Source organism: Hylaeus volcanicus, chromosome 6, assembly GCF_026283585.1.
Source record: "Hylaeus volcanicus isolate JK05 chromosome 6, UHH_iyHylVolc1.0_haploid, whole genome shotgun sequence".
Taxonomy (NCBI): domain Eukaryota; kingdom Metazoa; phylum Arthropoda; class Insecta; order Hymenoptera; family Colletidae; genus Hylaeus; species Hylaeus volcanicus.
The window spans coordinates 8645267-8660677 of NC_071981.1; the positions used below are offsets into that span (position 1 = coordinate 8645267).

The 15411-nt window shown below is 36.6% G+C and overlaps 2 protein-coding genes across 10 annotated transcripts; both read left to right on the top strand.

Moving 5' to 3' along the window:
• The first annotated feature begins 4532 nt into the window (after positions 1-4532).
• LOC128878950 (uncharacterized) lies at positions 4533-10011 on the top strand. Of its 2 annotated transcripts, XM_054127639.1 has the most exons (3): positions 4533-6132; positions 8616-8789; positions 9099-10011. In XM_054127639.1, the coding sequence occupies exons 1-3, from the start codon at positions 6063-6065 to the stop codon at positions 9791-9793; spliced, it is 939 nt and encodes a 312-aa protein (XP_053983614.1). In that variant the 5' UTR covers positions 4533-6062; the 3' UTR covers positions 9794-10011. The 2 variants fall into 2 exon arrangements, with proteins under 2 accessions (XP_053983614.1, XP_053983613.1); XM_054127638.1 differs by having other exon boundaries at positions 8616-10011.
• LOC128878949 (uncharacterized) lies at positions 4533-13395 on the top strand. Of its 8 annotated transcripts, XM_054127636.1 has the most exons (3): positions 9609-10765; positions 11134-11210; positions 11350-13386. In XM_054127636.1, exons 1-3 carry the CDS (start codon positions 10017-10019, stop codon positions 11385-11387), a joined length of 864 nt encoding a protein of 287 aa, XP_053983611.1. In that variant the 5' UTR covers positions 9609-10016; the 3' UTR covers positions 11388-13386. The 8 variants fall into 8 exon arrangements, 7 of the variants coding, with proteins under 7 accessions (XP_053983612.1, XP_053983611.1, XP_053983605.1 ...); XM_054127637.1 differs by having other exon boundaries at positions 4533-10765; positions 10943-13387; XR_008457538.1 differs by having other exon boundaries at positions 10627-12844; positions 12929-13395.
• Positions 13396-15411: the final 2016 nt, after the last annotated feature.

A 15411-nucleotide genomic window follows, 5' to 3' on the forward strand; every position in this document is an offset into this window, starting at 1 on the left:
TTATTAATCCCCTTGATTTTCCTCCAGATTTTACCCAAGTCTCTTTCCTGAGACAGCTCATCCGTTAACTTTTTCCACGACGATTCTCTTTTTTCTCTAATCAGTCTTTTCCATTTGATTTTAGAGTCTTCCGCAATGGCCCAGTCGTGCACCCTTCCCGAGATCCACCATCTTTTCATATCGTTTTTCCACTTTCTCCAACTAATCTCGCAGTCGTCGTCCCACCAATGTCTATTGGGTTGTTTAAAATTCTTTTTGTACCTTTCATTTCTGAGACCATCTCCCCGGGTCCCCGAACCTGAATCAAGGAAGCCAGCTCCTACTCCATCATACCCTTCCCCGTGAGGTCCGTTTGGACACTTAAGTGAAATTAACGATTCAACTATATATCTGCTCCATTCAGAGTATTTATCTTTTAATCTGTCAAGATTATTAATTTTATTGATTAATACCTCTTTATTTTTTTCTAATTGTTTCCTAATTCTATTCCAGTCTACTCTGTTTTTATTGTAAAGCCTACTTTTTTTCTTTTTTTGTATCGAGATATTCCTATTACCTATGATGTGATTTGTTTTTATTGTGAAATTAATAATTTGATGATCGGAACCCAGATTAATCCCAGATTCCCTACATGAAATATTCCTGCACATTACTGTGCTTGTTATGACTAAGTCTATGTTGGTGGCAGTCTCCCAATGGCTATTTCTGGATATTGTGTCATGATTAACTACTATCAGATCTTTTTCATCCAGAATATTTTCGAAGCTGGTCCCCGATGGGTCCTCTGATACGCAGTTCCAGGTACGGCTTTTTGTGTTGAAATCTCCCATGATAATGGTATTGTCGTTTAATTTGAGTTCGTCGAAAAAATCTCGCCAATTCTTTCGATTATAATGTTTACTAGGAGAGCGATAAATAAATCTGATGCTACAAATCTCTATGTCCTCTCCATTACAAATTTTAAAACTAATATATTCGAAATTTTTATTAACATACTTTTCCTTTTCAATTTGGACTTTTAATATGTCTTTATAGACTATCAACATTCCTCTGCCAGAGCCAGAGAATGAACTATCAATTTTAGAGTTGTAACTACTTAGTTATGTCAAACTGCGTAGCCTTTCAGACTTCTTCCATTGTAATTTTTTAACCAGGTTTCATTAACGCAGATAACGTCATAATCGTAGACTATCTTTTCGAATTCTAGTATTTTGTTTGTTAAGCTGTGTACATTCCAGATACCTACTTTTAAGCTATAATACATTTTCTCCTTTCTTGTGTGAAATTATTATATTCTCTTTCCTGTCTAAAGTTCGTGTGTGAATATATCAAATTAATGGATATTAACTTGAACGTATAATTATACAAATATATATATAAGTCACGTAGCTTATATATAAAATCGTCGTTATCTTTTTAGTGTATTAGTAAATTTATGTATTAGCTTGTTATTCTTTCCTTTCCCTTTTATTTTTTACCTATTTACTAGAAGACTTACTTTTCGTTCTTAAGAACTAATGTATACTCATCTTCTGAGTCCGTTATAGATTCCGGTGATCTAAACGAATCCGAGTCTTCTACCTCTAGTAATTCGTATTTTTCTTGTTGAATTTCTTGAATGATATCGTTATTCGATTCTTCTATTACTTCTATCTTCTCTATTTTCTCTATTTCATCATTGTTCTGGGTTGTGTTGGTGAACTCCGATATTTCTTTATTCTCTGGAATCTGTTCTGCTCCTATGATGTTTGCTATTTTATCTTCTTGAATTGTTTTCGTGTTTGCCCCTTCCCGATCCTCGTTCAATATTGGTGTAATGTTATTCCGTACATCCTTTTGTTTAAATTCTTCTTTAATTTCTTTATTTTTCTTCCTGATGTCTGGTTCCACCAGGTTGTGGTCTACCGTATCTTTGTCCCTATGACCAGGTTTGTATCTTGGTATTTCAAAGTTTAACCCAACGTCTCTCTCCTTCATCTGCCTAGAGCTCATTGGATGACTTTGTGAGTAAGTCGACACTGTAGCTTTGTGATCTCTCCTTATATCAGAGTCTTCTCCTTTTCTTTGATCTACTGTGTATTTTGGGAGGTTGCTGTAATTGTCCTTTGATATCTCAATTGGTTGATTGTAGGTGGAGAAGGTTTTTCTTTGGTATCTTCTGTTCCTATTTAGTTTTTCCATAACCACATCTTCTATATTTTCGTTCCTGATCCATTCTAGTAGCTTTTCTATCTCTTTATCATCTTTTTGATGTTTACGAATTTGTCTTGTTTGATTTTTCTCCTGGAAATCTGTTTTATAACCGTGTCTATTACTTGATTCTACTTCGTGGTCCCATTTATCGGTGAATATTGTTCTGAGGGACGTGCTTTCTTCATGTCCTTCGGTTTCTAAAACACTAAATCTATTTTTCGTATTTGGATAGTAGTTTGACTTACCATCCTTCCTTGACCAATATGGGGTACGTATGTTACATGGTTTATCTTCCCATTTCTCGATTTTCTGAATTTTTTGTTTTATATAGCCTAGCTTGGGAAAATCTCTTGCGTCTAGTTTCAAATTGTGGTCATTGATCCCTTGATTGTTTGGATTTCTCCTTTCAATGATGCCCAATTCCATTTTAGCAATTTCCCTTGCCTCAGAGAAAGCCAGGTTTTTGTATGCTAATAATTTATTGGGCGCTCTCTCCAATTCTGAATAGATGCATGTTCTGCTAAGTGAACCATGTTCCTCTTCACAATTTCTGCATCTTGCCTTTCTCTTGCACTCCCCATGGAATATGTCTCCACAATTGAAACATCTCCTATCTTGTGCTTTACAAAATTTTTTTATGTGCCCAAATCTGAGGCACCCAAAACATTGTTTGGCATTCTTGACAAATGGTTTAACGTTTAAATTTACATATCCGTCAAATATTAATCCTGCTGTTGGCAGACTGTCACCTTGGAATTTAATTAATATAGAGCCTGTACTTAGGAACTCTATTCCTTTATCTGTTTTAACTCTTATCCTAATTCTTTCCACTTCTTTCACCTTCTGACCTGGTACCAATTCATTCCATAATTCATCGACTGAAAAGTCCCAATCCTTTATTAAACACCATCTTTCTTCAATCCTTTTGGGAATCCTTACAGTAAAGTTTTCCTTATCTTTATTTTCTATTTTACTGAAAATTTCTCCTCCTCTTGACTTATCCTTTGGGCAAATTTCTGCGGTTCTCCTGTTTAACATTCTGATGGACTATTAGATCAATGTCATCTCTTAAAAATTTGAAAATTTTGATGTAGTTACATTTTTTCTTATTTAAGCGGTCCGGGTTATTAATTTGGATTTCAATGATACTAATGTCTTTTGGATTTTTGTCCTTGTTTTCATCACACGAGAATTTGTTCACTTCTTTCACTTGTTCGGTATTGTCATCGTATTTCCAGTTTTTACTTTTCACTGTGGTCTTAACCAGAGTGTTGCTTATGATCTTTACCTTATCATTCTCATTTCCATTAAAGATTTGTTTTTCTTTTTCATTTCCTTCTATCTTATTTTCTGTATTCTCAACTTTTCCACTACCTGTATAAAATTCTGTCCTCTGATCTTTGTTTGCTTTACACTGCTTCTCCTTTCTGATTTCTAAATCTTTTCCTTCTATGTTTCTGTTATCTCTTCGAGTCGATAGGGGTCGCTTTCTACCATAGCTTGAATAATCGTGTTTACCTACCATATTCATTCCTCTTATTGGACCCCTGCCTAGTGAAATTTGGCTTTCGGCCAATCCGTTTCCAAGTTTACTTTCTTCCCCTTTTCTCACTTGATCTTCCGCTCATACATTCAGCAATTTCATGGTCTCCACCTCCGGCCTCTTATCACCCTCCATGTTTCCCCTCTTCCTCGCTTCACTCGCTCCCTGGTGGAAGCCTAGCTTCTCTCCAGGGAGTATTTTTCCAATATCAGCCTTTCCACCGGTATTCCAACGCTGATTTAATTTATAATCACAAAACCCACTTCTAGATATAACTCTTCACCACCTTTCCCCGATCTTAGCACACAAAATCCCCTTTAACTTGCATAAAAACTCTCCTCGGTGCGAAGCACGTCCTCACCACGTGACGACCCGGTGGCGCCCTCCGCGGTTCACGATAGTGAATAATAACCGTAGCTGTTATCGCTTAGGTTCTCTCTTACTTGCTAAATGCTTCTCAGTCTAAGATATAGGGTGACGTTCGAATATACAAATACTATATCTATTTTCAACTCATTACAAGGGAAAAATATGTCCGTGGTTTGGACGGTCGATATGCGAACGTCACACTATACAAGTTTTGTTGCTAAATTCTATGTTGGATGTATTTAACAACATTTGATTATATTAAATATTTCGACTGTCATATTTAATTTTTTAGTGGAACTATGGGATCGTTTAGATAGAAAAGTTCAGAAAGAATGTTCAATATATCAAACACATTTATGGCGAAATATTACAAAATAAATGAGATAATATTACTTCGGATACAATGAAGAAATTAATAGTATCCAAGTTTGGTAAAAAAAATGATAATATTATCTAGTTATCTCTAAAGGTTTTTATCATTACTCATGTGATATTAAAAAAAGACTATTAATAAAATATATTCGCTAATACAACATAAACATATCGAAAGATAAATAATACAATTGATATTAATAGATTTGCAACTGTTATTAGATATTTAGTGTCCACATACTTCTGAGCGGGGGTGTACTGTATGCATCGCGCAGATACGCTGCGCCGGGTCGCGATCATGTCAAATATAGACGTACGATCATTATCTTTATTATAGGTTATAGCTATTGTTTTTCGAAAACAACACACTTATATAATCAGGTACATGTTATACATCAATAGATTCAGAAAAAAAAATATGTTCGTTTTGGTTATTTTATAAACTGCGATTACATTTAAAATAATGTTATAAACAAATTCTTTATTATAAAGAAATTATTTTTTTTGCAAAATTTTGGGTCCGATTTTATATGCAGATAGAAAACCATGAAACTTTTTCTTAAAAAGATTTCTTCTATCTATAATAGTTTCGGAGATAGCCTATTGCAACTGAAACTTTATATCATTTCACCCCCTAAATATGAAAACGGGACAAAATAAAAAGTAGGTATATCTTATTTTTTGGCCCTTCAAAACATATCCAAAAATCAAAACAATCGGAGGGAGGCACCTAAAAAACATTCCTTATCAGTCTCTCTTTCTTCTTCATCAAACTGTTTTTTCTACTTCGTCGACGCTTCGAAACTCTGGACGTATTCGAAGCTGGTCGGACTTGAATATTTGGTTATACGTACTTACAATGTATACCCAACCGAGGTGTCGATTCTGTTTACACGCCGAGCGCCAACATAGAAAGGGACAGCCAGTAGAGGAGAGAAAGAGAGGTCGAAACAAATCGGAGAGACTATATGTATCTTATTTTCGCTCGCGAAAGAGCGAATTATGTTTCTCGCTTCGTTCAGAAACAGCAGAAAACGCCACCTCGTTTTCATCGGCCAGCCGTGTCTCTATGGGTATTACCATTTCTATGCAGAAAAATCTGCTGTAATACCGACCAGCCAAATCGGAGAGGTCGGTATTACAGCAGCTACTCTCTGCATAGAAATGGTATTACCATTAGATATGCGGCAGCGAAGGAAAACTAGATGGAGCTGCTCGTTGTTGACATACAGTATAGTTTCTTCTCAACAACATATACTGTATACTTCTTCCTTGAGTGATTCTGAATGCTCAGCGTAGGAAGTAGTAGTATTCTGTTCCGCGCCGCGTATTACGTTTGTGTAGTGCGGTCACACTTCACCATCGCGCGTGCATATACAAATAGGAGCTAGGTTGGAGGACCCTCGGCGCCGCTGCGGCGCCTTGTGAGTTGCTCCGCGCTATCGAGAATTTGGAAAACTTTAACAATTTTTTACGCGACAACGGTTCGTCTCCGGCATGTGGCTCTTTTGAAGCTTTTTACCTACTCCTCGAGTAGAATTTTTTAAAATTAAGAAACACTTTGACCTTAAATTTCGAGGTCATAATGGATTTTGAGGACGGTTTTTTTTGCAAATGTCCACCGATCCAGATGTGTACAATAACCCCTGAAAGTGGTGATCAATAATTTTTATACACCCTGTACACCCTGATTTCATTTATAAAAATAAAGAAGTTTAATACAAATTGTAACAATACCAGAAAAACCGCGATCGAAATTTCTCGACCATCGGTAGGCGCGCGGGGTCGGGCGAGCGGGGAACGTTCGCGAACGCTCGCGAACGTGCCCGCATAGTAACGCGGCTTGTTGATTGACTGCGGTCTGTTAGCAACGATCGGGTATAAGAATCGCTCTCGCGGTAGCGGACGCGGCATTCTTTGCTGCACTCATAGGAGAGAACGAGAACCTGTTTCCAAATTCCTCACCTGCGAATCTACATCCCTTACAAAATTACTTTTTGAGTTGATACTAATTGATTATAAAAACTGATACCTACATATCCTGAAAAATCCATTATTAATATTCCCTATTTCCTATTTCCCATAAATATTTTAAAAGAAGCGTTTAAAAAATATTCGGATAATGTGAAATTTATGTTTAGAAGATGCGTATTGAATATTCGAGCGATGTTGAATAAATCTTGAAAATTAAGAGATTCAAAAAAAAATTAAATCAATTTTATATTGTGTTTCATTTCATAGATTTTACTTTTATTACTTTATTTCTTGTGATTGGATTCAATTAAAACAAGTTATTTTAATTTTTTTTTATCTCGGTGGGAATTTGAATATCAGATGAATATGTATTTTATATTCGGGAAAAAATATACTGTTGCGAATATTAAATAAATATGTATTTTATATTCGAGAAATAATATTCCATTCTAAATATTGAATAGATATTCATTTTATACTTAAAAAAAAAATATTTTTTTCTAAATCTAGAATAAATATCATATGTATATTTAAATATTAAAATGAGATTCAATCTCTTTTATTGGATGAATATGTATTCAATATTTTGTGCTACTAGGGTATGTGAACCTGAGAGCCAACTGCCAAAAAATTAACTTTTTTTTACGGAAAATGATAGTGTTTCGTTTCAATTTTAGTATTAGGTTGTTACAATTTTTTTCATTCATCAATTGATGAAACTACAAACGAAATACTATCATTTTCCGTAAAAAAAGTTAATTTTTTAAGTCAAGTCCCACGTTCACATAGCTTACAAGGAGATATCGCCTAGTGTCCCCCGAATTATTTAATCAAATTTTTTTCATATGTAAAGAAGGGTATGTAGGACAATCTCTGCAAGTGAGAAGGCGAGACTCTCTTTCGTTTTCGAGAAACAAATTTTTAAAAATAGCTAAATTTCGATTGACGAGTGCCAACCATATAAGAGTCGGAGGTATTATAGAAGCAGCGTTGCATAGTCAGTAGAGTGCCATGTTGCGAAGGCAATCTTTTGCGCTGGAAGCGGTTCAATCCCGGTAGGAGTCGCCTATTTTTTTGTTTACTTTTTCTTCCGTTTGTATCATGTTTTGTTATGGAAACTACGTTTTTATATATTAAGATTATTTTTATACAATATTCTGCAATTTTTATGTGTTTTATCGCATTGAAAAAGAAGTCAGAAAAAAGAAGGAAGAAAAAAAAAGAAAAGAAGAAAGAAAAAGAAAAAAAAGAAAGAAGAAAGAAGTTGTGCTATGTTTGTTTAATATAATTAAATTGTTATTTTCAAACTATAATGTAAGTTTTTATAAAAGCTTGTAGAAACTCTTTTCACATCATGACTTCTTTTTCAAAGCGATAAAAAACATAATAATTGTACAATATTGTATAAAAATAATCTTAATATATAAAAAGGTAGTTTCCATAACAAAACATCATACAAACGGAAGAAAAAGTAAAAAAAAGGATAAGTAACTCCTACCGGGATCGAACCGCGTCCAGCGCAAAGCTAGAGTTTCGAAGCGACGACGAAAGTAGAAAGGAACAATTTGATGAAGAAGGAAGAGAGACTGAGAGTCGACGCTGGCAAATGTAAAGATACGGGATCGGGATGCTAAGCGCGATTTCGACCTCAGTGAAATGGCAACAGTGTAGAGAGACACTGTTGTGAGAACGGCAACATCGCAATTGTATCGACATCACGTTAGCAGTCGTCCTCAGTAAGCGCCATCTCCTATCGATTGTCTGAACTAAATTTGTGACGTAACTTGCTCTGCATTATCGTAAAAATAGCGGAATCTCGTTTTTGGGAATGTTTTTAAGATTTTTCGCTTTTTGTTCTTATATTAGCATATTTTGGGTTGAATGAGGGCTCATTCGAAAGAGGAAGGTCCAACGAAGGGTGGTCTGGTCATCATTCGAGTCACAAAATCCATTTAGTAACCTAAAAATACTTCCATTCTACGGATGTGTTTTCCTCGACTTTTGTTCAACTTTGGACGCTCATATTATTAAATATCAACACACTATCGTTCTATCATGACCAGAGCACCCTTCGTTGGACCTTCCTTTTTCGAATGAGCCCTCATTCAGTCCAAAATATGCTAATATAACGACGAAAAGCGAAAAATCGCGAACCCCTTTTTAGGCCCACTTTTGCTGGTAATGTCACCTCGCTGCATTACCCGTGTCTATCCCCTTAAACCGATAGTGAAAAGTGTAAAAAAAATAGAAAACTTGAACATTGTTGTTAGAGACACTAAGGAAATAGAAGTTAAGAGCGAAAATAATATAGGTATCACAGTTAACCAAAAAATCCAAGGTAAGAAATACGAATTTCATCCTCATGATCAACACGTGGCGGCAGTCGATGCGTTACAGTTAGTCGAGAAATGCTTAGATGAAAACGTAAAATCAGACATCGCGTTCTTTCAGATACAAATCATATTCAAAAACAGTACAATTCCGCTTTCGTTTAACAAAAAAGCAAATTATATTAAAATATTTAGATTTTTAACACCAGACATAAACCTAATAGAGTCGATAAAAATGATCTCTAAAACTATCGCGGAAGTCAAAGTTAAAAAAGGGGAACACGGAAGGTTAATTTTTAATAAATATTCGGTTTTAGACATTAACAGATTCAAAATGACAATTCCTCACCGAGCAGAGGAGAGGGTGGGAGTGATTAAAGACTGGGATTTACCGCTGGAAGATTTGAGAGAGGAGATCGAGCCAGGGCAGGGAGTTATCTCGATAGAAAGGCTTAAAAAAAGGGTTAGAGTCGAAAAGAGGTTTGTAATGAGGGACTCTCATCTCATTTTGGTTAAATTCGCGGGTTGCAGTCTGCCGACTAAATTGATAGTAATGGGAGAAGTAGGATTAAATATCACACCGTTTGTTAGAAACATAAGACAATGTTATAATTGCCTGAAATTTGGGCACATAAAGAAATGGTGCAGGAGCAATACCAAAAGATGTTTCAATTGTGGAGATGCTTTTCATTGGGAATGTAGTAAAGAAGCAAGATGTATAAATTGCGAAGAAGGACACGGAGCATTGAACAGGGATTGCCCATATGCGGAATTAGAAAAAGCCATTACCAAATTAATAGCGTACAAAAACGTATCATTTCAGGAAGCTAAACAGCAAGCAATGCTGGAACTGGGATTTGTAGATAAACGGTTAAAATATAGGGACGCAGAGGAACAAAATGATTTCTACGGGAACAATAAAGACTTCCCTTCTCTTGACAGATTTAAAAAGAAGAAGATCATAGTTGAGAAATGGGAGGATCAACCATGTGATCTACGTCACCCATTCTAGAAACACGTCAAGCCCAAACAGCAAGCACGAAGTGACAGGAATAAGGGCGAAGAATAAGCCCAAATAAGGAAGCCCAAATAAGGAAAAGAACACCACGATTGACAAAAGACAAAAACACACAGACTATGATATTGAGCAACTTCTGCAATGGATCAAGGAAGAGGAACTAGAGGATGTGGTTCTGAAGAGACTGAAAAACCGAGGAAGATACAGCTCTGAACAAATGGAGAAAATGTGGGGAAAAGTGGATTCCAACCTCAAAAGATTAGATAGGAACATCCAAAGACAGATCAGGAGCTACAACTATAGCAAATTACCCAAGCATATAACAGGAGATAATTTAGTAGACGAGGAATTAGAAGAAATGAGACGTAAAGAAGAGGAGAAGAAAAGAGCTTTCTTGTATAGGAATAAGAGACAAGACACAGGATGCAGAAGACAAAACTTCAGGGGAACAGATAGAAACGAAACATACCATAACAAGCATGAGAATAAGGACTGGAATCAACCGAACAAGGTAGACAAACTAATGCCAGAATGGAAGAAAGCGGAAGAACAACCCACAACCGGTAAACCCAAGGAGAAGGAAGAATTCGCAACAAGGGTGTTCGAAATACCTGCTCTACCACAAGCACCGATTGATGACAACTGGGATTCAGATGCACCAAAGGAGGAGCATGATCAGGTAAAAACAGTAAATTCAATGGCAACAATAGAAGAGAAAGAAGCGGAGAAAACGGAATTAGAAGCCTTCATCCAGATGGAAGAAGTAGGAGTGAACATAGAAATTACAGAAACAGAAAAATCAGCAGAGTGCAACAGTGTAAGCAAGGTCCCATCAACCTCAACAGGTATAACAGTAAATAACTGTCAGGAGGGGGACTCAGACTCATTCAAGTCTCCAGATGGTGAATCAGAAAGTGAAATCAAAATTGATTGGGAAAAAGAGGATAAATTGAAAGAATCAGAAAAGTAAGAGTTTATTTTACATTAAGTTTAATCTACATAGTTATCTTAATTTAAAAGTTTTAATATTAAAAGATTCATTTCAGAATAGGAACTAAGTATGAAGTTAGATATAAGGTTTAACACAGAAAATAGGATAAGATTTTGCAAACATGGTAATAAAAATGTCGGAATTTTTCACAGGAAATTCGACGTCAAAGTACAAAACTACATTTTATATCCTGAAAGTGGTAGGAAATGCATAGTGTGCTAAAGATAGAAACTTGGAATGTTCGTAGTTTAGGAAATAAGATAGAAGAATTAAAGATTATTATAAGAAATTATGACATATTATGTATCACAGAAGCATGGATAACCAATTATGACTTTGTTAGGATTAAGGATTATAAACTAATTTACAACGACAACATGAAGGACATTGACAGGAAAAGCCAAAGGCAACCTGGCACAGGTATCGTAATTATATACAAAAATAACTTAAACATTACAACACTAGAAATAATTACCAATGGGGAATTGTATGAATATATTAAATGTAGCATCTTGGATCAAGAGAATGTAAAAATTCTAAATTTAACGGTCCTTTACAGGATGCACAAAATCAAACTGTCGTATAAAGATTGGTTAGATTGCCTAAAAAAAATTGACATTAAAGACGATGACATATTGGTGGGAGATTTTAATGCTAGAAATACTCTGTGGAATTGTAGTAGCAGCGACTGGGTGGGAGATAACTTAGCCAGGGCGTTGGAATATAAAGAACTCTTTGTAGCAAACGAAAACACGGTCTCTAGAAGAGGTGTGGGGGTAGCACCGTCAAATATAGACTTAATTATTACTCGAATACAAACAATAGGTAAACTAGAAATACGGGAATCAGGAATAGATTTGGGCTCGGATCATCAAATAATAGAGGCTCTTTCTTACACAGACAAAAATATTCAAAGTAATTTTAGCTGCAACTTGAGAAAAGATAGTAATAGACTGTATAACAGACAAAAGGTGAACTGGTCAAATATAAGACAAACTCTGTCGGATAAGGAGCAGGAAATTAAAACAGAATTTCAAAAGAAAAATGGAGCCAACGAGAAATATTATTACTGGAAGGAACAGCTGGTCAATACCTTTAGTCAAGATGAGCATCAAAAGAATCGCAGAACAGAAGATCAAAACATAAGAAATACAAGAAATACAAGAAATAAAACCAAAGCAAAACCAAAGGAAAACAGCAATAGAGGTAATAGAGCGAAATGGTGGAACGAAGAATGTCTGAGGGCTTGGACGGACTGGAAAACAAGCAATAGAATCTTATGGAATACAGGGACAGTTGAAGACTACAATATTATGGTAGGTTTCAGGAATAGATGGAAGAAACTTAAGAAAGAAAAGAAGGAAAAACAATGGATAGAACTAACTGAAGAGATCTCGGGAGAGAAAAACTTGACTAAAATTTGGAAAAAGGTCAAAGGATTGAAGGACTACTTTACAACAAACAAAACCAAAATGGATTGTAGAGTAAGAGGTGACCTGGAAGCACAGGAAATAGAAAAACTGGTAAGTAAGAACAATAACGCGGACATTTTAAAGGACAGAAACCATCAATTTAATTCATATCAGGAATTCCCTTATGCTGATATATGGAATAAAGAAGTAAGCAACATAGAAGTACTACATGCAATAGAAGCAGGCAGGTCAAAAAAATCGGCACCAGGACTGGACAAGATAGATTATAAGACTCTGTCGGAATTACCATTATTCATGAAAATACTACTATCAGAATTAATGAAAGACAGCTGGGAGGAAGGAATGGTACCAGATGATTGGAACTTGACAAAACCCAATCTGGCTTTAAGAGAGAAAGATCTATGATGGACAACCTATACAGAATTTCAGCAGAAATTAAAGAAAACACGAGAAAACTGGAGACCACAATAGCCACCTTCGTTGATGTAAAAGGGGCTTACGACAACGTAGACTTGAATATTTTGATAAACATTTTAATCAAAAAGAGATGTCCAAAGAAGATAATTCGGTGGATTCACGCATGGTTGGAAGACAGGAAAATAGAATTTACAGATGTTTTAGGTAAGAAGTCAATAATCAATTGGAGGAAAGGAGTCCCTCAGGGAGCGATTCTAAGTCCAACCCTTTTCAACATTTACATTACAGGGATAAACGGAAAGTTACACAACCAGTTCACCTTGTTACTCATTTATGCAGACGATATTACAATCCTTACTAAAGACAGAACAGAAGAGAAAGCAATTAAAAATATGGAGGAAGCAATGAACAGACTACTCGAACACCTAGAGGAAAGGAAGCTGGAAATCTCACCAGAGAAGACACAAATAGTTAGATTTGACAACAATACAAAGTTTAACAAAATAAAAATAGAGATAGGTCAAGTAAACAATAAAATCACATTAGAATCCGTTTCCGATCAGAACTTAAAGTTTTGCACTCATATAAAAGATCTTGTTTGTAAAGCAAAAAAAAGGGTACAGGTTGTAAATTATCTTTCTTAGGGTAGCAGGGGTATCACTCAACACTGGGCATTAAACTTAGTAGGAGCACTAGTTTCTTCAGTGTCAGATTACGGAGCTCCAATTTTCTTTTCACTTAACACAAACACAGAACTGCAAGAACAGATTAAGAAAGTAGAATCAGCGGCTTTACGCGCGGCTATAGGATACAGAATGTCCACTCCCATCAACGTCATGTACGCGGATAATGCATTCGTTGGGATACAGTTTAGAGCAAGGATGGCAGCAGCCAAATACTGGACGAAACAATTCGAAAAAGAGGGAAATGAAAGTATCACGGTAGATTTTCAAAATGAAGTTTTCAACAGACAGGTAAATTTGGCGGTTCTTGATCAAGTTTGGTACACCAAAATAACACAACCAAATATTGCTGAAAAAATGTTTCATCTGGTAAATTCTTTTGAACCAATTATTATGAAAAGGAATAAATTATATGAGCAGATTACCTCGTGGAAGATTAACGTTGATGGCGGTGGACAATCAATCACGAACGTATATGTAGAATTGAAGCTGGGAAGGGAAATGGAGAGAGGAGCCATTCCGGTTAAGGTGGCCCCCCTGGCATTTATGGACAAGTTCAATCTGAGTAGGGATAGTACTGTTACGCTATCACGTGAACTTAGCTTCATGCATGTAGCACCATAACGCGGAATAGCTTAAACACTGCCGCATGTAGTATATATTTATATTCAAATTAGGAGCGGAATTCAAATGGATTAACGCATTGAATCAACGAACCGCCACGTACATTATTAAAACATTCGACGTGGGTGATCAAGCGTGGGAAAGTCGAAAGTCAGGAGAGAAAAGGGAACGTTCGCTGAAAATACTTAATAGATTCATTATAGGCCGCGTCGAATCGCCGTTTCCGTTGGGATGCATTTCTTTAGAATTCGAGTCGAGTTAGCTTTTGTTCCAGCTCGTAGGATTCTTGAAAATAACAAACTCGCGCTGTTCCTCGATTCGCGTTTCCGGCGACTTCTTCAAGAGAGTGTTACGAGCCAGGGCGATAGCGACGCGTGTGTGAGCCCTGTGAGTGGGGTGGATTCGAGAATTGCACCGATACGATTAATTAGTATGTATCAATGGAGCCGAAGATTTGAGGATAGAGTAGATAATGCAGACGACTCTGACGCGAAGTCAGATAGCTGCAGGAATCGGTATCTCCCAGTGAAGGGTAACCGTAGGGTAAGGTGTTTGGTTGTCTTGGTTATTGGAGACAAACGCAGACGACTCTGACGCGAAGTCAGATAGCTGCAGGAATCGGTATCTCCCAGTAAAGGGTAACCGTAGGGTAAGGTTCGAACTGTGGGGTTGTTGGAAAAAGTGCAGACGACTCTGACGCGAAGTCAGGTAGCTGCTAGGAATCGGTAACTCCCAGTAAAGGGTAACCGCAGGATAGGTTGAGTTTAGGAGTTCGGGTTGAGTACACAATGACTAAATCGTATCGATAATGAATACTACGCGTCGCGGATAAAGCCTCGCAACTTGTTAATTTAATAGAATAATAACTCGAGCGGTAAAGTTATTATGTTGTGGGATCGTTACACTGGCTAGGATTGGTGATTTCAAAGTAAAGGTTTGATGATTGATCTTACAGACTTTTAAGTTTACACAAAGAGTATATATTCAAAAATAACTATACTAATTACAAGTGTCCAGTGTCGTGTTGTCGCGGTTAGTGTATGAAGTTAAGATTACCTAAGTGTTGCGCGGTGTTGACGCACTGGCGATGCGGGGGTCGAGAGTACTCGAGTACTTATGGCCGTAATGATTTTAAAACCGTCTTCGCGGATCTATATGGTAACGATGATCGAAAGGAACTGAAGCCCGATCTCACTAGAGTGCTACTCTACAGACGATCAATGTGTCTCTAACAAGTAACTCTTTCGTACTAGCCCGCGAGCAATGAAAATCGTGGGTTTATATACCCCTAAATGTTGGTGGGGAACCGCCAGTGATTTCCATATTAGGAAATTTGACGGTTAGGATTTTCGTTGCTCTGAGGTCGGCAGCTGTGTGCCCTGGGAAAAGGGTAGATTAGAAAGTATCCCATGTAACGCGAGTCAAAGATGATATTAAGAGGATGCAGCTGCAGAATGCACTCCA